At 41.0% G+C, this 27838-nt stretch overlaps 1 protein-coding gene across 3 annotated transcripts in view; it reads left to right on the forward strand.

Moving 5' to 3' along the window:
• LOC128692738 (BTB/POZ domain-containing protein 7) overlaps positions 1-27838 on the forward strand; it is a 116134-nt gene that overhangs the window by 12674 nt on the left and 75622 nt on the right. For all 3 annotated transcript variants that reach the window (XM_053782065.2, XM_070089980.1, XM_053782068.2), the window contains exon 2: positions 25822-25902. In XM_053782065.2, coding sequence (XP_053638040.1) covers positions 25832-25902 — 71 coding nt within the window. In that variant the 5' untranslated portion in view covers positions 25822-25831. The remainder of the gene's footprint in view (positions 1-25821; positions 25903-27838) is intronic.

The raw sequence follows: 27838 nt of genomic DNA on the forward strand, positions 1-27838 counted from the left end.
TGTAATCAGTCCATCACCCTTAAAGTTTTGAGGTGGTCAGTCCCTCAGTCTGGAGAAGAGCATTGTTCCGTTGTCTGAAACAATATGAAGTTGAAGTGACAGAATGGGGCTTTATATAGTGCCAGGAGGTGAGACGTAGGTTGCTTTGGGAGGGCAGGTCCCTCTCAAACCCAGCCGTTCTCACTAGTAGAGGTTGTCGAAGTTGATGGTCTGTACCAAGATACCCTTGTGTTGCAGTGTCTGACAGAATGAACATTAAAATGGTATAAAATACCGACAGATGTCGGTATTTTATACCATTTTAATGTTCATCTGGAAGTATTTGCTAGTAGCACTCTTACTATATGGCAGCTTGGTTGAGAGGTAAGCATTATTCCTGGCTCAGGATCGGCATCCGGGAGTAGTAGGAAAATCGAAACTTGTCTAAGGTATATTGAAGGTACAGCCTTCTGTGATGTGATAGGTAACTTTTAAAGGATCATGGTTATGTACCGTGGGGTTGCAATTTAATGGCTTGGAATTGCTTTGATTACATTGTTATGACAGTATACTTTGCTAACTATGGCAGCACGTTGTTAACGATGGTAGTGTTAACGATGGCAGTGTTAACGATGGCAGCACGTTAATGATGGCGGCATGTTGTTAGCGATGTCAGCACGTTAACTACTGAAGCGTTGTTAGGTAAGACACATATGCAACAGTTAGGTATCTTTATTATGAAACGTTTCGCCTACACAGTAGGCTTCTTCAGTCAAGTACAGAAAAGTTGATAGAAGCAGAAGATATTTGAAGACGATGTAATCAGTCCATCACCCTTAAAGTTTTGAGGTGGTCAGTCCCTCAGTCTGGAGAAGAGCATTGTTCCATAGTATTGTTTCATACTATGGAACAATGCTCTTCTCCAGACTGAGGGACTGACCACCTCAAAACTTTAAGGGTGATGGACTGATTACATCGTCTTCAAGTATCTTCTGCTTCTATCAACTTTTCTGTACTTGACTGAAGAAGCCTACTGTGTAGGCGAAACGTTTCATAATAAAGATACCTAACTGTTGCATGCGTCTTACCTAACAACCTGTCGGTATTTTATACCATTTTAATACTGAAGCGTTGTTAACGATGGCAAGACGTTAACGATGTTAGCATTGTTTGGCAGCACATTGTTGAAGATAATAGCACGTTAACGCGAGCAGCTATTTGGTATAACGTTAGCAGCCATTCATAATCAAAGCGCTGAATAATCCTTTTTTTTTTTTTAACTGATACACATCTGATGCATCAGAAATTACGTAAGAGGAAGTGTAAAAAAATACAGGACTTTTTTTTTTTTTTACAAAATAGAATAGTTAGCGAGTGGCACAGTAGATTATGTAAATGTATTTTAATGATTAAAACGAGATACCACGTACTTAGAGAATTGTTTGTCCTGGCCCCATCTTTTAGACTACTATAATCGACATAACTGGTTTCTGGCCTGTTGGTCCTTGACATGTCTACTCTTGAAGTTGTATATAGAGTTTGTCTCCACTGCCTCATCCAAGCCATTCCACTTTTCAACCATCCTGTGGTTAAGGAAATACTTCCTTACGTCCCTTTGGTTTATCTGCGTTATTAGCTTTCATGTGTGTCCTCTTGAGCCTGGTCTTAAGTTCAGTCTGTCCTTATCTGTCATATAAATGCCCCTGAAGATTTTGTATGTCGTGATCATATTCTGTCTGTGAATATTGTCAGCTTCAAATTTTTCAACCTCCCTTCATAGTGCTGCTTCACGTGCTTGACCTAGTGTGGGATCCATGCTGAGCTTGCGTATTCAGTGATTGGCCTAACATATATCATGTGCTGTACAAGGTTCGGAAGGATTCTTTATTAAGGTTCCTGAAGGTTATTCTGATTTTTGCTAATCTTATAAATGTGGCTGACGTTGTATGATGTGTTTATTTCTGGCGACATGGTCAATGTTACATTCGCTACCTGGTCCCTTTCACTCTGATATTTCGACTGTAAAGGTAGAAAAACTCTCGAAACCTGCCACAGGCATATCAGAGAATCACACTGTTACCATTACACTTTTGTCTTACACAAACCATTTATGTGTTTCTTGAAAATGGGAGAGGCTAATCCCTTCGTTGTTTGTGATATCGTTTCCATGGTGTTGCGTAGTGCATGTGTTGTCCTTTAAGGGTTTGTAAGTTTGAAGAGTCGCTAAATTCTACAACTTGCTATGAGGAATTTGCAAAGCTCGCTCTGCTTGCCGAATGACGTTTGCTTTTGCTAACTTGACGAGTGCATTGTTTAGCTGATATTAAAGTTAGTGGTTTCCCCGTTCTTGGATGCTCTTTTGGTGTGCTGTAGTCACCGAACACTACTAAGACAGGAGTTATCCATGGTAAGATATCGTTGGCTTTGTTTTAGGATTCTCATAATGTCTTTTTTTTTTTTTGAGAACGTTTAAAGTTAGGTTAATTTTGGTGGAAAATTATAAATTTATTTAATTTTTGTACAAAATTAGAAATTGATATGTCAGAGATTTATATAACATTAGATAGCCGTTTACCTTGGGAAAGTAAGGTGGGGAAAGGCAGGAGAGGAAAATCTTGAATGTTATTCTGTGATACAAGAAGTTGAATATGTGATACTGATGCGAGTTTAGTTTCTGTCCAGAAGCATTTTCTTCATTGTATCTGTAAATATTCGTGCAGACTAAGGGTGCAATAGTAATGCATAAGTTTCTATCAAACATGCGAAAGATCACTTTTTTGCTAGTTGAGTTTCTTAATGGAAGAGATGTTATCTCTATAAAAGTAACTTGTTACCTCCTTTTCCTTATTACTTCCCTCTTTGATGAGCAGCTTCGTCGGATGAGAACCCTAATGGTGGAGAATTGAAGAGTATACCGGTTTAACAGGTGACTTTCGTAAACTCAGAGAATCAGCAGACTTGCGTAAACAAACACGGATTGATGGTTTAACTGACGGGAGAGAAGTTCTTGCTGATTTGGGCTTTTATGGGTCAACTGATAGATGAAGACACGAGTTAATTAGCTGGTATACTGTATTTATCTAAGTTATGTTGTTAATTTTTAATTTTATTACCTACGAATGTGGAAGTCCATGTATACTCCCGTTTCCTGAGCAAGAATTGCTTAAAGTGAAATTAAATTATATATAATTAATGAATTTTAAGGGGGCTTGTTAACCCAATGTGCCTTGATGTTTGTGAAGGGTTCTTTGATTCACGGAATTGGAAGTACAGTCCCCTTCCTCGAGTTAAACCTCCGATTTCCAGGCGTTGTATGACCTAATGGGTTTAATGATTCTCGTTGAATATAATATAGTCTATGCTAGCCCGTTAGGTACTTTATACGCCTAAATAGTTTCTCCGTTGTATCTGGCCATAATATTTTTAAACATTCAACATTCCTATATATTTGTTAGCGTGCCTTTGTAGTCTCTCTCTCTCTCTCTCTCTCTCTCTCTCTCTCTCTCTCTCTCTCTCTCTCTCTCTCTCACACACACACACACACACACACACACACACACACACACACACACGAGCTGCAACTTGACCCCCTGCAACTACAGATAGGTGAGGACACCCCACCAACCTACCTTCAGCAAACTGCTCCCAGTACTTCCGTAGTTACTATTAATTGATCCCTCCCCTACCCTGCTACCTGGAGGTTACCTGGAAGTTATTCCGGGGATCAACGCCCCCGCGGCCCGGTCCATGACCAGGCCTCCCGATGGATCAGGGCCTGATCAACTAGGCTGTTACTGCTGGCCACACGCAGTCCAACGTACGAGCCACAGCCCGGCTGATCCGGCACTGACTTTAGGTATCTGTCCAGCTCTCTCTTGAAGGCAGCCAGGGGTTTATTGGCAATTCCCCTAATGCTTGATGGGAGGCTGTTGAACAGTCTTGGGCCCCGGACACTTATGGTGTTTTCCCTTAATGTATTAATGGCGCCTCTACTTTTTATTGGGGGCATTTTGCATCGCCTGCCCAGTCTTTTACTTTCGTAGGGAGTGATTTGTGTGTGCAGATTTGGGACCATTCCTTCCAGGATTTTCCAAGTGTAGATTATGATATATCTCTCCCTCCTGCGTTCCAACGAGTACAAGTCAAGTGCTTCCAAGCCTTCCCAATAGTTAAGGTGCTTGACAGAACTTATACGTGCAGTAAAAGATCTCTGTACCCTCTCTAGATCTGCGATTTCACCTGCTTTGAATGGATGTTAATGTACAGAAGTATTCCAGCCCAGAGAGAACAAGTGATTTGAAAAGGATCATAATTGGCTTGGCATCTCTCGTTTTGAACGTTCTCATTATCCATCCTATCATTTTCTTTGCACGTGCGATCGTGACACTGTTGTGATCCTTGAAAGTGAGATCCTCGGACATTACTACTCCAAGGTCCCTTACATTATTTTTCCGTTCTATTGTATGGCCAGAGTCTGTAGTATACTCTGTTCTAGTCATTATCTCCTCCAGTTTTCCATAACGGAGTAGTTGGAATTTGTCCTCATTGAACATCATATTGTTTACCGTTGCCCACTGGAAAACTTTGTTTATATCGTCTTGGAGGTTAACCGCGTCCTCAACAGATGACAGCCTCGTGCAGATCCTAGTATCATCCGCAAAGGATGATACGGTGCTGTGATGTATATCTCTGTCTATGTCTGATATGAGGATGAGGAATAAGATGGGGGCGAGTACTGTGCCTTGTGGAACAGAGCTCTTCACTATGGCAGCCTTCGATTTAACTCTGTTGACCACTACTCTTTGTGTTCGATTTGTTAGGAAGTTGAAGATCCATCTCCCCACTTTCCCAGTTATTCCTTTAGCACGTATTTTATGGGCTATTACGCCATGATCGCATTTGTCAAATGCTTTTGCAAAGTCTGTGTATATTACATCTGCATTCTGATTTTCTTCCAGTGCATCCAAGGCTATATCATAGTGATCCAGTAGTTGTGAGAGGCAGGAGCGACCTGCCCTGAACTCATGTTGCCCTGGATTGTGCAGATTTTGGGAATCCAGGTGATTTGCAATCCTGCTTCTTAGCACTCAAAGATTTTTATGATGTGGGACATCAGAGCTATTGGTCTATAGTTCTTAGCTGATGCTTTGCTGCCACCTTTATGGAGTGGGGCTATATCCGTTGTTTTAAGTGACTGTGGAATTTCACCCATGTCCAAGCTCCTCCTCCATAGTGTACTTAGGGCACGCGAGAGGAGTTTCTTGCAGTTCTTAATGAAAACAGAGTTCCACGAGTCTGGGCCTGGGGCTGAGTGCATGGGCATGTTGTCAATGGCTTTTTCGAAATCTATCAGAGTTAGGGTAATGTCTGAAATCTGGCATACATTTATGGAGTTTTGAGGCTCATTCATGAAATCATTTGGGTCGTCGATCCTCAGACCGATTAGTGGTTCACTAAACACAGAGTCGTACTGGGATTTCACATTTCACTCATTTCCTTGTTGTCATCTGTGTAAGTCCCATCCTGTCTGAGTAAGGGCCCGATACTAGATGTGGTATTTGCCTTGTTTTTGGCATATGAAAAGAAATATTTTGAATTTCTTTCAATTTCACTAATAGCTTTAAGCTCCTCCTGTCTCTCCTGGTTCCTGTAAGAGTCATTTAACTTAAGTTCAATAGTTTCCACTTCCCTGGTCAGCACCCCCTTTCGTGTATCAGATATTCTAGCACTCCTGAGGAGCTCTGACTCTTCGTCGTCTTTTGTAGAGGGAGCATCTTTCTCTCTCCAATTTACTCCTGCTCTTCTTCTTTCTTAGGGGAATATGCCTAGAACATGCTTCAGCTGCCAGGAAGTTGATCCTTTCAAGGCACTGGTTTGGATCCATGTCATTTAAGATATCTTCCTAACATGTTTCGTTTAGGACAGGGTTTACCTGGTCCCAGTTGATGTTCTTGTTGTTGAAGTTGTATTTTGTGAAGACACCTTCACAGGTACATGCATTCTACTGATCAGGACCCCTATTCATGTATGTCTGGACTTCGATTAGGTTGTGATCGGAATAAGTTGTTTTTGATATTCTTATGTCTCTTATCAGGTCCTCATTATTTGTGAAGATAAGGTCAAGTGTGTTTTCTAGTCTTGTTGGCTCCACTATCTGTTGGCTTAAGGTGTGTTTTTCGCAGAGACTTAGTAGCTCATGTGTGTGTGACCTTTCATCTGCGCTACCGGGGATTGTTTCAGCTATAACATTATTTGCTACATTCTTCCATTTTGTATGCCTTATGTTGAAATCACCAAGCAGTAAGATGTTTGGGGATGGAGCTGGAAGGTGCTAGTGCTAGTGCTAACTTCCTCGGATATGAAGGCAGCTGAAAACAGTGCACCGCTGAGTTAATATATTATTAATTTATACCTTGTGACCACTAAGTTAAAACTGCCAGTGACTTACCACAGGCACTCTTTCGAATGTAAACAATCGAATAAGCACTTCCTTGTCCTCTGCTTCGTTTTATCTTTTCCCCAAACAATGAGTGTTACACCATTTCCAGGCCGTCCTTCTGCTACGAAGTTTGACAAGCTCCTCCGTTACTTTTGTACACGTCTCCACTCCGTTAATTTCTTAAGCTTCCACACCATCGTCTTGTAACAGTGTTTCGCAACACCACGTAAGTCACACTGCCGCTGACTCTTGCTATACTCGTCACTAACTCGTAGGTTTCTTCTGCTTTATCTTGAATTTAATTAGAGAGTTTGCCGTGTATCTCCTTGTCAAAGACAAAGGTTATCATTCTTCTGTCTTATTTTTTTTTTCAAGAACATATATTTATTTGCATTAAACTTTTCTATGGAACAAATAAAGTACTTTTTGCGGTATGAGATACTTCTAAAGTTTTCCATACTTCATTAAAATGTCTCATTGTTCCCATTTGTCGGTATTAACATGCTCTTCCAGTTACACTTATCTTTTCGATGTGTTACTTGTTTGCTTTGATTCACATGTCTTCACATCATCGTGCTTCTCACTGTGTACTCTGCTTGACTCCTCACCTAACTCTCATTATTTTTTTTTTTTTGTCTTTTTGCATTTTTCTTGACATTATTTTAAAATTTTTGACATGTGTTGATTTTACGTACAAGCATTTTTTTCTGTCCACAACGAATCTTTTCTTGGTTTGTTCTTGCAGATATCTTTTTCTTATTTGCTTATTGCAGCTTGGCTCCATAACAGTCTTGTTTGTAGTAATGACTTGAGATTCGTACTATCATTATCTTGATGTTGCTTGCGCCTTATAGAGGTCATTCTTTAAAAACTGCTTCCTATGTCAACAGCCCCTGTCGTTTATCCTCCTGGTAGATCTTGTAATATGGACAAGTATGTTGCTTCAGACATTGGGGCACCAACTTATAATTCCACCCTTGTTATTTTTTTTCGGAAATATTTCCACCCCTGTTATTTTTTCGGAAATATTCAGTCACGACACTGTCTTAGACCTGGCCTCATAAATTAAGAACATAAGAAAGAAGGAACACTGCAGCAGGCCTACTGGCCCATGCGAGGCAGGTCCAAGTCCTACACCAGCCCAAGCCAATGCCCAACCTAGTCAGGTCAGTTCACATTCACTTAAGGAAGAAGAACGGCATCTGACCTAGTAGCACAGGTTAGGTCCAACTCACACCCACCCACACCCACTCATGTATTTATCTAACCTGTTTTTAAAACTACATAACTTTTTAGCTTCTGTGACGGTACTCGGGAGTTTGTTCCACTCATCCACAACTCTATTGCCAATTGGAAAGGAAATACAAGTATTAAAATCATTAAGAAATCCAGGAAAGTAAAGTGTTTAATTAATGTAAGTAGCATATTACACGATTACATGACATCTTACCTATTCATGAGACAAAAAACAACAACAACAACAACAAAAATAGCAATCCTCCCGTAATACAAAATGTTTAACAGGCTTTCATTTCACTTATGACACGAGGGTGGTTCCGGTCTGCCTTCTCTGTGTAAGTCCCATCCTGTCTGAGTAAGGGCCCGATACTAGATGTGGTATTTGCCTTGTTTTTGGCATATGAAAAGAAATATTTTGAATTTCTTTCAATTTCACTAATAGCTTTAAGCTCCTCCTGTCTCTCCTGGTTCCTGTAAGAGTCATTTAACTTAAGTTCAATAGTTTCCACTTCCCTGGTCAGCACCCCCTTTCGTGTATCAGATATTCTAGCACTCCTGAGGAGCTCTGACTCTTCGTCGTCTTTTGTAGAGGGAGCATCTTTCTCTCTCCAATTTACTCCTGCTCTTCTTCTTTCTTAGGGGAATATGCCTAGAACATGCTTCAGCTGCCAGGAAGTTGATCCTTTCAAGGCACTGGTTTGGATCCATGTCATTTAAGATATCTTCCTAACATGTTTCGTTTAGGACAGGGTTTACCTGGTCCCAGTTGATGTTCTTGTTGTTGAAGTTGTATTTTGTGAAGACACCTTCACAGGTACATGCATTCTACTGATCAGGACCCCTATTCATGTACGTCTGGACTTCGATTAGGTTGTGATCGGAATAAGTTGTTTTTGATATTCTTATGTCTCTTATCAGGTCCTCATTATTTGTGAAGATAAGGTCAAGTGTGTTTTCTAGTCTTGTTGGCTCCACTATCTGTTGGCTTAAGGTGTGTTTTTCGCAGAGACTTAGTAGCTCATGTGTGTGTGACCTTTCATCTGCGCTACCGGGGATTGTTTCAGCTATAACATTATTTGCTACATTCTTCCATTTTGTATGCCTTATGTTGAAATCACCAAGCAGTAAGATGTTTGGGGATGGAGCTGGAAGGTGCTAGTGCTAGTGCTAACTTCCTCGGATATGAAGGCAGCTGAAAACAGTGCACCGCTGAGTTAATATATTATTAATTTATACCTTGTGACCACTAAGTTAAAACTGCCAGTGACTTACCACAGGCACTCTTTCGAATGTAAACAATCGAATAAGCACTTCCTTGTCCTCTGCTTCGTTTTATCTTTTCCCCAAACAATGAGTGTTACACCATTTCCAGGCCGTCCTTCTGCTACGAAGTTTGACAAGCTCCTCCGTTACTTTTGTACACGTCTCCACTCCGTTAATTTCTTAAGCTTCCACACCATCGTCTTGTAACAGTGTTTCGCAACACCACGTAAGTCACACTGCCGCTGACTCTTGCTATACTCGTCACTAACTCGTAGGTTTCTTCTGCTTTATCTTGAATTTAATTAGAGAGTTTGCCGTGTATCTCCTTGTCAAAGACAAAGGTTATCATTCTTCTGTCTTATTTTTTTTTTCAAGAACATATATTTATTTGCATTAAACTTTTCTATGGAACAAATAAAGTACTTTTTGCGGTATGAGATACTTCTAAAGTTTTCCATACTTCATTAAAATGTCTCATTGTTCCCATTTGTCGGTATTAACATGCTCTTCCAGTTACACTTATCTTTTCGATGTGTTACTTGTTTGCTTTGATTCACATGTCTTCACATCATCGTGCTTCTCACTGTGTACTCTGCTTGACTCCTCACCTAACTCTCATTATTTTTTTTTTTTTGTCTTTTTGCATTTTTCTTGACATTATTTTAAAATTTTTGACATGTGTTGATTTTACGTACAAGCATTTTTTTCTGTCCACAACGAATCTTTTCTTGGTTTGTTCTTGCAGATATCTTTTTCTTATTTGCTTATTGCAGCTTGGCTCCATAACAGTCTTGTTTGTAGTAATGACTTGAGATTCGTACTATCATTATCTTGATGTTGCTTGCGCCTTATAGAGGTCATTCTTTAAAAACTGCTTCCTATGTCAACAGCCCCTGTCGTTTATCCTCCTGGTAGATCTTGTAATATGGACAAGTATGTTGCTTCAGACATTGGGGCACCAACTTATAATTCCACCCTTGTTATTTTTTTTCGGAAATATTTCCACCCCTGTTATTTTTTCGGAAATATTCAGTCACGACACTGTCTTAGACCTGGCCTCATAAATTAAGAACATAAGAAAGAAGGAACACTGCAGCAGGCCTACTGGCCCATGCGAGGCAGGTCCAAGTCCTACACCAGCCCAAGCCAATGCCCAACCTAGTCAGGTCAGTTCACATTCACTTAAGGAAGAAGAACGGCATCTGACCTAGTAGCACAGGTTAGGTCCAACTCACACCCACCCACACCCACTCATGTATTTATCTAACCTGTTTTTAAAACTACATAACTTTTTAGCTTCTGTGACGGTACTCGGGAGTTTGTTCCACTCATCCACAACTCTATTGCCAATTGGAAAGGAAATACAAGTATTAAAATCATTAAGAAATCCAGGAAAGTAAAGTGTTTAATTAATGTAAGTAGCATATTACACGATTACATGACATCTTACCTATTCATGAGACAAAAAACAACAACAACAACAACAAAAATAGCAATCCTCCCGTAATACAAAATGTTTAACAGGCTTTCATTTCACTTATGACACGAGGGTGGTTCCGGTCTGCCTTCTCTATCTTCCTCAAACCTCGCATGGTCTGCCGTTGTTTAAACAGTGCTTGGACACAGCATCCCCTCATTGTTTTTGTTTGTGGATTGGTCACTTGTAGCCTTGGGTTCCTGATTACCTTGTGTCGTGGGCAGTGTTACACCTCGCCACGTTCCCCACAACAACCACCAGATATGTATGACCCACCGCATACATACCTTTCTGTCCCTTCCCCACACTCCTTCACTTGCATTAATTCAGACTCGCTTACATGCAACCCCCCCCCCTCCCCACATACATACATACATACATTCACTCATTTATACACTAATACAATCACCTATTCACTTATTAAATTTCATTAAACTACAGATCAGTGTCATCGGTAATAATCAAAAGAGTAGTAAAGCACCTGGGAAGGCGTGAGCACATAACCAGCATAGTTGGAGAGATTTCAGATCCTGTTTCACAAACCCGTAACAAGTGTGGCAGGAGAGAGAGAGAGAGAGAGAGAGAGAGAGAGAGAGAGAGAGAGAGAGAGAGAGAGAGAGAGAGAGAGAGAGAGAGAGAGAGAGAGAGAGAGAGAGAGAGAGAGAGATAGAGATAGATAGATAGATAGATAGATAGATAGATAGATAGATAGATAGATAGATAGATAGATAGATAGATAGATAGATAGATGGGTGGGTGGGTGTGCTGCATATTCCCAGACTCTTAAGAACATTTTTTACACAGTACCGCACAAAAGATTGGGACAAATGCTAAATGAGCGGACAGGAATAAAAGCACTGCAGTGCATCAAAGCATATCTAATAGGAAGGATAGAGTAAATGTCCCTGAAGAGGAATCCGAATGGGAGCACGTGTGCAAGAGTAAGGTTCTACAAGGATCAGTAACTGGATCCTATACTGTTTTGGTGTACGTGAACGGCATAGGGGATAGGATAGTCTGATTTATCCTTGTTTGCAAGTGATGTGAAACTAACAGAGAAAATATAAACAGGAGAGGACAGGGAACGGCTACACACAGACTTGGACAAACTGAAAGATTAATATGATAAAATGCTTACTGGAGTTTAATCCGGGCAAATACAAAGTTATGAAAATTGTGGAAGGGCAAAGTAGATTGTCAGAAACAGAGCACAGGCTTGGAGGACGAAGGCATAAACGAGTATACACATTCGCACGTGTTCACTTAATTTGTTTACTCATATTTATTCTCTTATTTTTTTTCTCTCTCTCTCGGGGTATACGGCAGTTGTAGTGGTGGCAGTAGTTATGACAGTCATTGTGAAGAGGTGAGGATGTGATGAGCATGTGATGATGGATCCTTCATTTACCCCTCCCTCTCCCTCCCTCACATTCTTCTACTATTGATGGTATGAGGGGGAGGGGATAGATAAAACTATGGGTAGGCATCCACCCTTTCACAGGTAAAAAAAAAAAGTTCTTACAGGTACCACGCGTTCCTCTATTTCTCCCCCTCCCCCCCCCCCATCTTTCTCTCTGTTTAGACAACACTTAGAGACTGGAAATAATATACTGGATAAAATAAAAAAAAATGGAAACCAACAGTGAACCCACTGGCCCGTGCTGAGCAGAGCTTATTTATGCGGAAACATCGACCTACAGTGTTTTAATTTGTATTTCAAGTTTTCGCTCTTAGTTGTGTTGATAACGCTACCCAACGACGTCTTCCATTTGTCTACATTTAAAAGAAAGGGTGGTGGTAGTGGTATTGCTGGTACTTCGACATGGCGTGGGCTTTATTGTTAAGTGTTCTAGTTATCTACATTTGTAAGTGGTGATGCTGTGACGTGGAGGGTTACGTTTTCATTGAGTGTTCCAGTCGTGTACATCTACGATTACAAGTGGTAGTGGTAATATTATTGGTACCGTTATTAAGGAGGAGGACGTATTTTTAGTATACCATTTAGCTACAACTGCGACAAGTGGTAGCATTGGCGATACCAGAGAGATTATTGTTGAGTGTACCATTCATCTGCATCTACAAGTGGTAGTGGTTGTGCCGTTACTTGGAGGCGGAGTGTAGGGCGTGTCCATTGTTGAGTGTTTGAAGAGGGGAGGAGGGAGGGGAGGGATGACAGGTACAGTCATCATGGTGGGGGAGAGTGAAGGTGAACTAGTGCTGCTCAGGGAGGTGTTGGGGGGGGGGATTGGTCAACAGTATCACTTCTTGAATGGCGGGTGTGGTTATGATGGTAGGTTGCGAGGAGTGTTGTAGTGTTGCTGGTGTTTACATGTATAATTGATATCTTAGACTATCGTGATACCTGAGCAACTGCAACAATGTGAGCCAATACCGTCACTGAGTGCATAAAGACTGTGGAAATGTAATTACTGGAGTGTGGGACGCCGATGACATCTCTGATATACTCAAGCTTGTCATGACTCCCAGGATACGCGGACCATCCTGGTTTGCTGTCTCCAGTTCAAGCATATGCGCATGTGCACACACGTAACGGTGAGTCTGTGTCCTGTAGCTAGGCACTGAGCCTTATTGTAATGATTACCCTGTAAGCTCAAGATTTGTTTAACTACCATCGCTTGTTTTAACACGGATCGTTTGGGACTGGTGCATAAGGTATTTATCTCGATATATTAAGATATCAAAATTTCCGATATAACCCTAACTCCACTTCGGAAAAGCCTTTGCTAGCATGCCCATGCACTCTGCCCCAGGCCCAAACTCATGGAACACCGTTCATCAAGAACTACAAGAAACCCCCATCATCTGCCTTAAATAAGAAGCAAGATCTCTGACCACATGATTCACAACAGTTTGACAACTAAGGGCAACATGAGTTTAGTACAGGTCGCTCCAGCCTCTCGCAACTAGTGGACCATTACTATATGGTCTAGGATGCACTGGAAGACAAAATACTAATGTGGCATAAACAGATTTTGCAAAAAGCCTTCGATCGTGAGATCATGATATAATAAAAATATGCGTGAAAATTTAAAAACTGGAAAAGTGGGGAGATGGATTTTTATAATTTTAACAAATAAAACGCAGAGTAATAGTAAACAAAATGAAATTTGAGGTTGCATAGCGAACAGCTTTGCTTACCAGGGCACATTTCTAACCCCAACTGTTTTTCCTTACCCTCATATTGACATAGACAGGGGTATAAATCATAGGACCGCATTATCCTATGCAGACGATACTAGAATTTGTATAAGAGTGACATCCGTTGAGGACATTGCGTATCTCCAAGCAGATATAAATCGAGCCTTCCAGCGAGTAGCAGAAAGCAACGTGAAGATCAGTGAAGACACACTTCAGCTGATCTCTTAAAAATCATACGGCATAAGCTATCGTAGCCCTTAAAAAGCAACACCAACATTTTTGAGAGTTTATCGTGTGTGCCATCCAAGTTCTATAGATTAATTATCTAAGTTAAGTGAGCAAAAATCACGCATGACGCTCTAACCCATTGCGTGGTCCTGTGGGTTAGAGCGTCGTGTGTGATTTTCACTCACTGTGAGGAGGGCCAAAATGACATGGGTTCGAATCCTCGGCTAGTTGCAGTGTTGTTATTGATTCAGTACCACTCTTTCGTGGTTACAATAATATAAAATACTGCTCGTGAAGGCTAGTACACCAACCGGGGATTAGAATGAAATTAGCTCAGGCATCCACACCACCGTATGTCCTCGGATCAAGGTAAAACACCTAGCTCTGCTGGGTTCTTGATACTTGTAGGTTTGCGTGATCCTGTGGGTTAGAGAGTGATTTTCGCTCACCATGAGGCGGGCCAAAACGACATGGGTTCGAATCCTCGGCTAGTCGCAGTGTTGTTATTGATTCAATACCACTCGTTCGTGGTTACAATAATATATATAATATATATATATATATATATATGTATATATATATATATATATATATATATATATATATATATATATATATATATATATATATATATAATATAGTATGTTTTCCCCTCCCTCCTCCCACAAAAGTGTTTCCTCTCCCTCTTTCCCCTTTATGTCAAGGGACGGTGGCACGCAGCGCTTATGTCAACCTCTTGTTGCGCTCTCATGGTAGTGAGGGGAGGTGGTAAGGATGAGAGGTACAGGGGCGGGCGAGGGGTAGGGAAGATAAGGTTATTGGAGGTGTGTTTGAGGGGTACGAGAGATGCGGGTTATGGGTATGGGAAGTGAGGGTGATGGGTTTGGGAGGTGAGGATGAGGGGGTAAAGGAAGTGAGAGAGAGGCGAATGGAAAGTGATGAACGGGGGACAGGCAGTAGTAACAATAATTGCTGGTAGAGACTAGGTAGATGCGAGCGGTGGTGGTGGGGGAGGTTGCCATGGTTACTTGCGTTGTTACCATGGTCTGAGCTGCCCCCTCCTCCTACCCCGCAGCACCTGTCACATACGCCATCAAGTGGCTCTGTTTGGCCTTCTCCACTATTATAGTTTGAAATTAACACGACTAAATTGTATAAGTAATAACAAAAAAGGCACAATACCGTGACTGGAACGATACACAAATAACCCGCACATAAGAGAGAAGCTTACGACGACGTTTCGGTCCGACTTGGACCGTGTGACTTTGTCAATGGTCCAAGTCGGACCGAAACGTCGTCGTAAGCTTCTCTCTTTTATGTGCGGGTTATTTGTGTATAAGCAATATAAACAACTTTGTAAGCATGACTCGCAGCCTTTCTCAAAACGCTGCGTTGACTGTAAAGTAACTTGCCATGTGCACTTGTGTCTCCGGACACAGGTGTGAATGTGTTGAAAATAAGTAGCCTTAGGACTTAGGGAAGACCAGTGGCGTGTCAACAACTAAGATCGAAACTGCACCGACAATAGTGAAGATACACGTTGCATAACAAGCTTTTCTTTAGTCCCAGTTAAATCTTGTCATGATGCAACACTTTCAGTGGCGGTGCCTGATACTGGTAAAAGACACTTTATTTCAAAAAACTTTAGCTACCCTCCCTTTCCTTGGATCCAATTTGATTACTTCCTGTTCCCAAGGCTCTGTGACCTTAATGGATGCAGCACTGAATTTTCCTAACATGTCCAGTGGCAGGACGAGAGGTGCAATCTAATACACTTATCTCTCGGGGCAAAATCAAATATCTCCTTTTTATTTTATTTATATGTTTATATATATCTTTAGCGAAGACTGTTCCAGTGGAAACTTAATGGTAAGAATGTATTGAGGGGTAGCATTATGCGTTCCAAGATGTCGTCATATTTACTAGAGCAATATTATTATTAATAGGTAAAAAGAGAAGCAATTCAAATTTATTTAACCTTTTCCTAATTATACCTACTGTCGGCGCTAAAAAAAATCAAGCTTTTGTATTACTTTTTTTTTTTAACACTAACGTGTACGAGTGTATTGTATTAGTTGATCTGCTCCAGGGAATGCATTCATTGATCAGGCTCTCACTGTAGTTTACATTATTGCTGCTAGGTCTGTTCGTGTCGTTTGTAAATGATTTATTTGACTGCGTTACATACCCTGTGCTCGTCTTCAGTTCATTATGTATCGAAACAGTTGACATTTTCACTGTTGAACGTGATGTTACTGTCATTTGCCACCGGAAGATTTTTTTTTGCCTGATTATAGTGGTTTAGTGGCGTCTATTAAGACCTTTTATTTAACCCCCTGGGGTTACCCATGGTGGTCTGGAAAGAACCTCTTCTCATAGTGTACACTACTCTCCCCCTCACAGGGTGCTTGCCTCGGCATAAATGGTGGGGATATTTCTAGTTTCGACTACATTTGCTGTGATATGCCCAGTTAACTTCAAGGGAATAATGGATGTGATTTTTGGGATATTGAAAGTGGGCTATAATTTTCTCCCTTGCCTTGTGGCTATTTCTTGAATGACCGTAAGTTTTTAACGATGCAGTTAATGTGATGATAGTGTCAGTAACTGTTTGTTGATAGCGCTTTGTAAGTCAAGCATATTAATAAATTATACTAGGGCAACTTTCATGCTTATTCTAGTGTCGTTCACAAAAGATATAACACCTTCAGTGTTTTTCTCCATGGCCACTATGTGGGTAAGAAAACGTTAAAGATGCCAGGACATCAGAACGGTAAGGGGACCGTTCTTTGCTGTACTATGAGATGAGGAAACTAAATGAGCCAGGACCTTCCCTTGTGGTAGGAACCTTTTTACTTTGCCCAGAGTATTTCGCGTGGTTTACTAGCACTCATTGTGATGTGCTTAAAATATCAATATAAACTTTCCCTAGTATAATGTACAATCTGTTACTCGTAATCACATTTGTCAAATGGCTTAACAAAATCAATATTTCTACATTCATATCTGCTGCATAGCCCTTGTGGCTTAGCGCTTCTTTTTTATAATAATAATAATAATAATAATAATAATAATAATAATACATTCATATATCTAATGCCAGTGATTTTTGTTGTTGTGATTCTATTTACAACAACTCTAATTCCTTTTTAATCTTAGTTTTGTATTTCATATCTTTTTATAAAAATGGTAATTTGTCATTTTCGATTTTTATGGTGAAGAATAAAACTGACAGTGCCGTGGCTGTAACACTTGACAAATAACCCAGGCTGGGTGGTAAATTGGGATTAGTGTTGATTTTGGTCCACGTTGCTTTCTTGTATAGGTTCTATCTACTCTTGCAAGGGTGTTTGTATCGTGTGACAACAAGAGTAGTGTTTGTAGCTATAATAAGAGCATAATCTCTTTCAAACCACCTCTCCCGCCAACTCCATGCTCGCCAGTACTGAGAAGATCCTGCGCACGCGCGCTTGGAAGCCTGGGAAAGTTTGCTTGCTTGGCGGGTGGATGCTCACAGACCCCATGGAGCAGGTGGACGAGTGGCCTTGCACGCGTAAATCCTGTGCTCACCAGCTTGGTAGTCATGGCGGGGTTAATGACTCCACCTCCGCTAGTAATGGACACTATATGGCAGTTGGTAGCGGCCTACATTTCTGCCACTGGTACCGTCACCTCTGCCTTCAGTCTTACGAGAGATTATGCGACCTTCTCAGCTACTGATGATGCTGATTTGATGTGTACAAATAGAAAACGGATAAATGAATTGAATATAAATTAGGATCTTAAAATATCTAACCGGAATAGAGCTTTCGTAAATTTAGATTTAGGAAGATAATATGAAGACACTGGTTTTACAAGGGTTTTAAATTAGAGAAAACTACCGAAGCCAAATTTTAGATAACTTTAAAAACCAGGTTAGGTAAATACGTAAATGGGAAGAATAAGTACAATACCATGGCTAGAACACTTCACAGGTAACCCACACTTTGGAGAGGCGACTTTACGTTGGTTCCTCATCAACCATTAGCATGTCAAAACTGAGAGAGAAAATGGAAAGAAAACTAGCAACCAAGTCATGTGAAGAGTACCAGAAAAGAGGTCCGGGGGAAAAAAAAGAGCTGAGGGGGAAAGACTGCCAGGTTAAGTCACGTGTTCTGAAGTTTACGGTTTCCACTCAAAAGTGTGAATTAGGTTTGAGCAAGTTCTGCAAGTTCAGTAGGCCTGCTGCGGCGCTCCTCTGTACTTATGGTTGTGATACTTGGTAGCAGTCAGTGGAGGTGGTTTGTATCTTGGACCTCCACACCTTCACCCAGAGCCTGGGGTCAAGACGTGGCCGGGCGTAACGGCGTAGCGGTGAGCTGATGACCATGAGAGTATCCGCTCATCTCCACCGCTGCCCCCTCCACACTCATCTCCACCGCTGCCCCCTCCAGCACCACCACTGTCCCCTCCAACACTACCACCGCTGCCCCCTCCAACACCAACACCGCTGCTTCTCTTCAACCTCACCACTGCTGTTGCCATTCTACCACTAACGCCTCACTCTAAGGTCAGCACCAGTGCTGCCCTCGAACACCACCACGACCTTCTCTGCCACTATCACAATCACCATTAATACACAGTACCAGACGCTACGTCTCTCCACCGGGTGGTGGATTAATCCAAAAGAAATCACAGTTGCAACCTAAACACTTAATATTGATAACGTTTGGTGGTGAAATAAGGTAAGCCACCCCAACAGTGAAATTCTTGGGAGATACAAGAAAATAGAGGCATATAGGTTATTTCATAGGCTCCTCGCATCTGCTAATAATCAGTCTCCATCTACTCGGCCTGGTCCCGTCATTATTTAGTATGTCGTCATTATGCGTTCTCTATTTTCTCGAACCTGTCTTTCGAACAGGATGGCAGCTTTCGTACTTGCTACAGTTCGTTGATTCCTGCCCGAAATGCTCTGTATAACCAGTGGCTTCCCATATGTACTAATAAATATTATCGTAATGTGTATCAACCATGTACCCCTTGGAATTAAACTTATTGTTATTTTTTTAAAACTTAAATATTGTTTATTTTTTATATGGTTAACGAACATTAACCCATGTTGAAATATACCCAACCGCAAATAAAGAGATAACGTTAGCAGGCTGCTTACGTGTGGAAGTGCGGGAGGTATTCTAGTTGCTAAGTGATGTCTGTGGTGTTCCCCACTCACGTCTTTACTGCGTGAGTCGCCGGTATCCCAACCTTGTTACTTAACAAATACCTAAGTTTCCTCGTGGTACATTGCCCTTTCGTTCCGGTACCAGTCTATGGGTCTGGTTTCGGTACCAGTCTATAAGACTACTCACGTTTCTTTACATACTTTAACAAGTTCATGGTCCATGCTGGCACCCCACGTTCCATTCTTTTTTGGCGCCACATACTCCATGCTATATGTTGGCACTACATGCTCTGTGCGTTATTCTGGCACCACATGCTCCATGTTAGCGCCACATGTTTCATGTTGGCACCACATGCGCCAGGAGTGGCTTGATGCATGTAGTTTATGAAGCCACAATAAATTTCGTGTTCCCGTATGTCTCTGAAATTATACTCTTTGACTGGTACAATGTTCGTTGTGAGATTTACTAGCTGCGTGTAGTATCTGGCTTACGAGCAGCATCTAGTACCTGGTTTACTAGCTGCGTGTAGTATCTGGCTTACTAGCAGCATCTAGTGCCTGGTTTACTAGCTGCGAGTAGTATCTGGCTTACTAGCAGCATCTAGTGCCTGGTTTACTAGCTGCGTGTAGTATCTGGCTTACTAGCAGCATCTAGTACCTGTTTTACTAGCTGCGTGTAGTATCTGGCTTACTAGCAGCATCTAGTACCTGGTTTACTAGCTGCGTGTAGTATCTGGCTTACTAGCAGCATCTAGTGCCTGGTTTACTAACAGCATCTAGTACCCGGTTTACTTGCTGCGTGTAGTATCTGGCTTACTAGCAGCATCTAGTGCCTGGTTTACTAGCTACGTGTAGTATCTGGCTTACTAGCAGCATCTAGTGCCTGGTTTACTAGCTGCGTGTAGTATCTGGCTTACTAGCAGCATCTAGTACCTGGTTTACTAGCTGCGTGTAGTATCTGGCTTACTAGCAGCATCTAGTACCTGGTTTACTAGCTGCGTGTAGTATCTGGCTTACTAGCAGCATCTAGTGCCTGGTTTACTAACAGCATCTAGTACCTGGTTTACTAGCTGCATGTAGTATCTGGCTTACTAGCAGCATCTAGTGCCTGGTTTACTAACAGCATCTAGTACATGGTTTACTAGCTGCGTGTAGTATCTGGCTTACTAGCAGCATCTAGTGCCTGGTTTACTAACAGCATCTAGTACATGGTTTACTAGCTGCGTGTAGTATCTGGCTTACTAGCAGCATCTAGTGCCTGGTTTACTAACAGCATCTAGTACCTGGTTTACTAGCTGCGTGTAGTATCTGGCTTACTAGCAGCATTTAGTGCCTGGTTTACTAACAGCATCTAGTACTTGGTTTACTAGCTGCGTGTAGTATCTGGCTTACTAGCAGCATCTAGTGCCTGGTTTACTAACAGCATCTAGTACCTGGTTTACTAGCTGCGTGTAGTATGTCTTACTAGCAGCATCTAGTGCCTGGTTTACTAACAACATCTAGTACCTGGTTTACTAGCTGCGTGTAGTATCTGGCTTACTAGCAGCATCTAGTGCCTGGTTTACTAACAGCATCTAGTACCTGGTTTACTAGCTGCGTGTAGTATCTGGCTTACTAGCAGCATCTAGTGCCTGGTTTACTAACAACATCTAGTACCTGGTTTACTAGCTGCGTGTAGTATCTGGCTTACTAGCAGCATCTAGTGCCTGGTTTACTAGCAGCATCTAGTGCCTGGTTTACTAACAACATCTAGTACCTGGTTTACTAGCTGCGTGTAGTATCTGGCTTACTAGCAGCATCTAGTGCCTGGTTTACTAGCTGCGTGTAGTACCTGGTTTACTAGCTGCATGCAGTACCTGGCTTACTAGCTGTATGTAGTACCTGGTTTGGTTTAAAAAGACGCGTAAGCAAACACTATGACATTTATTAGAAAACGTTTCGGTCCTAGGACCTTGATCAAGTGATCAAGGTCCCAGGACCGAAACGTTTTCTAATAAATGTCATAATGTTTGCTTACGTGTCTTTCTAAACCAACTTGTCGGTATTTATTACCAAGGTCTATACCAGTATCTGGTTTACTAGCTGCGTTTAGTACCTGGCTTACTAGCAGCATCTAGTACCTGGTTTACTAACAGCATTTAGTACCTGGTTTACTAGCAGCATCTAGTACCTGGGTTATTAGATGCATCTAGACGTGCCTGGTTTATTAGCTGCATCTAGACGTGCCTGGTTTATTAGCAGCATCTATATGTGCCTGGTTTATTAGCTGCATCTAGATGTGCCTGGTTTATTAGCTGCATCTAGATGTGCCTGGTTTATTAGCTGCATCTAGATGTGCCTGGTTTATTAGCTGCATCTAGATGTGCCTGGTTTATTAGCTGCATCTAGATGTGCCTGGTTTATTAGCTGCATCTAGATGTGCCTGGTTTATTAGCTGCATCTAGATGTGCCTGGTTTATTAGATGCATCTAGATGTACCTGGTTTATTAGATGCATCTAGATGTACCTGGTTTATTAGATTCATCTAGATGTACCTGGTTTATTTGATGCATCTAGATGTACCTGGTTTATTAGATGCATCTGATGTACCTGGTTTATTAGCTGCATCTAGATGTACCTGGTTTATTAGCTGCATCTAGATGTACCTGGTTTGTTAGCTGCATCTAGATGTGCCTGGTTTATTAGTTGCATCTAGATGTGCCTGGTTTATTAGATGCATCTAGATGTACCTGGTTTATTAGATGCATCTAGATGTGCCTGGTTTATTAGATGCATCTAGATGTACCTGGTTTATTAGATGCATCTAGATGTACCTGGTTTATTAGATGCATCTAGATGTACCTGGTTTATTAGATGCATCTAGATGTGCCTGGTTTATTAGCTGCATCTAGATGTGCCTGGTTTATTAGATGCATCTAGATGTACCTGGTTTATTAGATGCATCTAGATGTACCTGGTTTATTAGATTCATCTAGATGTACCTGGTTTATTTGATGCATCTAGATGTACCTGGTTTATTAGATGCATCTGATGTACCTGGTTTATTAGCTGCATCTAGATGTACCTGGTTTATTAGCTGCATCTAGATGTACCTGGTTTGTTAGCTGCATCTAGATGTGCCTGGTTTATTAGTTGCATCTAGATGTGCCTGGTTTATTAGATGCACCTAGATGTACCTGGTTTATTAGATGCATCTAGATGTGCCTGGTTTATTAGATGCATCTAGATGTACCTGGTTTATTAGATGCATCTAGATGTACCTGGTTTATTAGATGCATCTAGATGTACCTGGTTTATTAGATGCATCTAGATGTACCTGGTTTATTAGATGCATCTAGATGTACCTGGTTTATTAGCTGCATCTAGATGTACCTGGTTTATTAGCTGCATCTAGATGTACCTGGTTTATTAGATGCATCTAGATGTACCTGTTTTATTAGCTGCATCTCGATGTACATGGTTTATTAGCTGCATCTCGATGTACCTGGTTTATTAGCTGCATCTCGATGTACCTGGTTTATTAGCTGCATCTAAATGTACCTGGTTTATTGGATGTATCTAGATGTACCAGGTTTATTAGGTGAATCAAGATATACCTGGTTTAGTTTGGTTTTGATTTTCTTCCTCTCGCTCTTTTCTGTCTATTTTGAACTTTTCGTTCAGGGAAGGGTCCGGGAATTGTTGGAGGATTCATCCTTGCCTGTACCGATGGAATGGGAGGGTGATAGCCAGTACAATTTGTTTACGAATTCGTGTTTTAAATGTCAACTTTTTTTTATAGTTGCAGCAATATAATGATTATTAATCAGTGCAACTGAAAGGAATTTTTCTTTTCGATCCACAAAACTACTCACAGTGGGCCAAGGGATGCCATCCTCTCTTGCATTGCGGGAAGGCATCCCGTCCTCTTAACCATAGACAACCTGGCACTGGTGGCTGTTGATTGAGTCTTAGTGACACTATCATGCAGGACGAGCCACAAGTCTATGGTGCATCCAACAAAATAAGCTGAATGACTTGAATGTCACTACCGCCCGGCTTCGGCTGGTTTACAAGTATCTCTGGGAGGTTAAATCACCACTACCATACATAGACCAAATGAAATGTAAACTCGCCAGATGGACAGTTGTTACACCCTGCGTCATTATGTACTGGAATGCGATAAAATTAATGAACTCAGACAACTCACTCGGAATTGTTCAAGAAATGCCGAAGTACTTTATCGACAGTGGTATATTACAAACCATTCTGGAAAAATACCTTGATTTTGCTTACTGTAAATAAAACATTACCATTTTTTTTTTTGTTTTTTGAGTGTGAGCGAGACCAATCTAATTTATGTTTGAATAAATAACATAACGAATGTGACCAGATAGAAACAAATAGTTCATTACCACTGGAACTTGTTCAACTAGCAAAACTTTGCAGTCCAGTCCCTGGACCCATTATATACCTCTGTAATCCTTTGACTATTGCCCACATGATGGGTATTGGGTGCGTAATAAAGATGTTAAACTAACTTGTTTGAACAGTTGAAATATGCGAGATACATGAGCCGCGTGCAGTAGCTGCACGTTTTCTGTTCGCGCGGCAGACTATTTTATCGTCTTTTATCTTATTTTATAGTTATTATGTTGTAACTCGACCCAACCCAACTTAGAAATTGGCAGCAAATCTTAAGTGGAAGTGTAACATAGGATGGGTTGGGGAAGGAGGGGTGATAGGCCGAACGACGCACGATTTTTATTTTGAATTTATTGGTTTTAAAAGTTAAGAAATGTTGAATTTTCATGTTAATAGTAACAATTTACAATTTAGTGAGTAATATTGGTTAGTGCTAATCAAAGTAATTTCATTGTGTTCCAATAACCTTTCATAGTGGCCCAGAGGGCCATACTGCCCCCTGGATCAACGCGTTTTTATGATTAAATTCTAACCAGGCACTTGAGTACATTGTGTGTCTGTCTGTCTGAGGTTGTTACACGCTTCAGTGGGGGTTCCTTGATATCAATGATGGAAGCTTGATTTGTGAAAATAGAGCTACCCCTTCCCTCTTCCTGGATCAAACCTGATTTCCCCCCATATATTCCTGATGGGTTTAGCACTTGTCTGTGAATATAATATTTATTAGGTTGTTAGTCTGCATTTAGCTTCACATCGTTTTCATCAAAAGTCGCCTAAACCGCACTCTTGGAATGCAGCCCTCCCCCCCCCCCCCAAAAAAAAATGTATAATTTACACCTGGAAAATATTGGGGGGGGGGGCTGGTTTCAAACCTTGCAGAATGATATTAGTCCTTGAGTGAATGGAAAGAATGGTAGATGGTGCAAAATCCCCAGTGAGAAAGCAAGAGCCCAAAATTACTTATAGCTCAGTATGCATAAAGGATCCAATACTTTGCAGCACCTTTAACTCAAATGTAAAGGGAATTATCAGTATACCACTAGTTGTGTTCACGAGAACTTCAGTTCCTCCAGGCAGTTCATGACCAATCAGGTTGAGGTGTCTGTGTTAGATTGCCTGTAGCAAGCACCAACATCCTGACTAAGCAGGCCATCAAAAAAGGTTTAGTCTGAAACTGGGCTGTGGGGTCAATGATGCCTGAAACCATCAATTGGTAATCAGGTAAAACCCCTCTGTGAATATTGTATTTATCATTCCTCTTCATTTTGGCTTCACAATGCCTGGTTGTCCCATTTATATTTTGTCGTTGCGAGTGGAAGGGAAGGGGATGTAAGCAGGGCTGTTGATAGTGTTGGGCAGGTTTGGAGTCTGTGAGTTATGGAGGAGTTATGGTGGTAGGAATGGAGTTTTCATTTGTATCATTCTGTGGGATGAGAAGTTCTCAGACATTCAGAATTGAAGGATAGTGTGTGAGTAGGCAGACAGCAGTATGTAAAGTTAGGTTGGATGGATGTTTGGTGGGATGAAGTATGTAAGCAGGATGGAGCTAGTGGTTAACTGTATGAGGAAGGGAGGGTGGTAGAGGACTTATTTAGGGGGCAGTTGGGGTAGTGAGGTTTGGGGTAGGGGATTGGTAAGTAGGAAGTATAGGGAAAGATGTGCACTGTACCGTGATTGTATGCCATCATAATGGGTCGAGTTATAGGGTATTAGACTATATGAGCCACCTGTTGATAATTGTAAACATTAAGGACAAAATTATTAGATATGTCTTGATTGTTATTTTTCCTGATTTAAGGCAGAGCTTTGCTTTTGTTGTAACATTTTGTTTGGAAGATTTATTGATTGGGGAGATTAATGTTTCCTCCCCTCCCTTATCTCTAAACTACTACTTCTGTTGCATCTGCTGCTGCATCTGCTGTTGCTGCTGCATCTGCTGCTGCTCCTCCATATCCTCTTTCTCTTATTCTGTTCTTCCTCCATTCTTCATTTCCTATCTATTCTTCCTCTCTTCCCTTTTCCTCTCTGCACCTTTCCTCCCTTCACTTTTCTTATGTTCACCTTCTTCCTGCTTCTCTCTTTAATTTCCCTCCTTTCCTCCTTTTTCATCCCAACCTCAAATTTTCTGTGGTATCTTTCTCTATCGTCACCTTCCATCATCAGTCCTCTCCCACATTCCCTCTTCTTTCTTTCCTCTGCTGTCTTCCCTCCCACAATTCTACTTTCACTTTTATTTCTTCATTCCTCCTCTCTGTCTGCTCCTTTTCCCTTAAATCTCACTTTCCTTCATCTCTACTTTCTTTTTTTCCCCTCTCTCAAATTTTTGCCTTTCTGGTCCCTTTCTTCCTCTGTCTCTGCAAAGTTTTGCCTTGCATGTGTAAGTGTAATGAGCATGTAGGGCTCGGCAGTACTGTTGCTTTAAGTGGAAGATTGGGGTTGATCATTGGCTAAACGTCTTTCCTGGTTTATCAGGTGACTGTGCATGAAGAGGATGGGGGTCAACGCATCATGTCAGGCTGATGCGGGGGTCGGTCCTCAGGCCATCTTCAGCGCGTAAGTTGTGCTTCTGCTGCTCCTTTCATCTAGTGTTCACTGCCTTCATTTCTTTATGCTTGCATGAATTAGTCTACATGTTAGATATGTGTAATGCTGTATGTATTTTAAATAATTTTCAGCAAATATAATAATTTTTATTTTAATAATAATAGTGATAATAATTAATAGAAAAATGATGTTTTACTTAATTTTGGACTGGAAAGTTAGTCCATTATTAACTATAGAATTAAGAGTCCACTGCTTCTCATGAAGTTTATGATAACTAGATGGATTCTTATTATAGTTTTTTTAAGTGTGTACCTACATTAACACATACTGTAATTACTGTGTGAACTGCTTAGAATCTAACAGTTGTTTGAGAAGCACAAAATCTGGAATGACTACTTGACCTGTTGAACAGATTGTTATTTAACTTACACCCCAGCAAGTAAAAGATTATGAAAGTTGAGGAAGGAGAAAGAAGGCTTGATACTGAATACAGTACTTGGAGGAGGCAAGGGGTAAAAAAGGCTATGAACCTTAGACAATAAAATAACCAGAGGTAAACATAGCCCCAAACAGATCTCCAGAGGTGCACTTTAGTGCAATTAATGAGGTATACTCAGGTATAAATGAGGTTTACAATAAATGCAGGTGTACTCAGCAGGCCTATTTCCCTATAATTCTTACACTCCTTTGTCCCCTTTGCCTTTATACAAAGGAGCTATGCATGCTCTCTGCCAATACCTAGGTACCTTCTCTTTCATACATTTATTGAATAAAAGCACCAACCACTCCAAAACTATATCCACACCTGCTTTTAACATTTCTGTCTTGATTCCATTAATCCCAGGTGCTTTATGCCCTTTCAATTTACCCATAACCTCACATACCTTCCCCACACTCGCATCTGGCTCATTCTTACTCATAAAATATGTTATACCTCCCTGGGCAATTACATGAAATCACAGCTTCCCTCTCTTCATCAACATTTAACAGTTTGTCAAAATATTCCCTCCATCATCCTAATACCTCCAACTCCACATCTAATAGCTTCCCTCTTCTGTTGTTAAATTGTTAGATCCATTCATTCCCTAGGCTTTCTCAACTTATTAATCTCACTCCAAAACTTTTTTCCTATTCTCAACAAAATTTGACAGCACCTCACCCACTTTCTCTCTCATTTGCTCTCCTTTTACACTCCCTCGCTTTTTCTCTCTATATATTTCACCCTCTTTATATCACTTCTACTTTGTAAAAACCTCTCATATTCTAACTTTTTCTCTTTTACCCCTCTTTACCTTGTCATTCCACAAATCACTCCTCTTTCCTCCCACACCCACAATTCTATATCCACAAGCTTCTGTTGCACACACTAACACTGTATTCTTAAATCTACCCCATACCTCTTCAACCTCATTACTTATACTCTCTCTAGCCCATCTTTCTACCAATAGTTGCTTATATCTTACCCTATCATCATCATCATCATCATCATCATCATCATCATCATCATCATCATCATCATCATCATCATCATCATCATCATCATCATCATCATCATCATCATCATCATCATCATCATCATCATCATCATCATCATCATCATCATCATCATCATCATCATCATCATCATCATCATCATCATCATCATCATCATCATCATCATCATCATCATCATCCTCATCCTCATCCTCATCCTCATCCTCATCCTCATCCTCATCCTCATCCTCATCCTCATCCTCATCCTCATCCTCATCCTCATCCTCCTCCTCCTCTTCTTCTTCTTCTTCCTCCTCTCCCTCCTCCTCCAGTTTATAAACACTCGCCCCTCTTACTCACTGATGCCAGTCTCCTTGTACCCCATCTACCTTTTACTCACTGTAGCTACAACTAAAAAATGCAAAGATATGAAAACACAGCATGTGTTGACTACTTTGCAAGAAACTGCTAA

This window comes from Cherax quadricarinatus, chromosome 30, assembly GCF_038502225.1.
Source record: "Cherax quadricarinatus isolate ZL_2023a chromosome 30, ASM3850222v1, whole genome shotgun sequence".
Taxonomy (NCBI): domain Eukaryota; kingdom Metazoa; phylum Arthropoda; class Malacostraca; order Decapoda; family Parastacidae; genus Cherax; species Cherax quadricarinatus.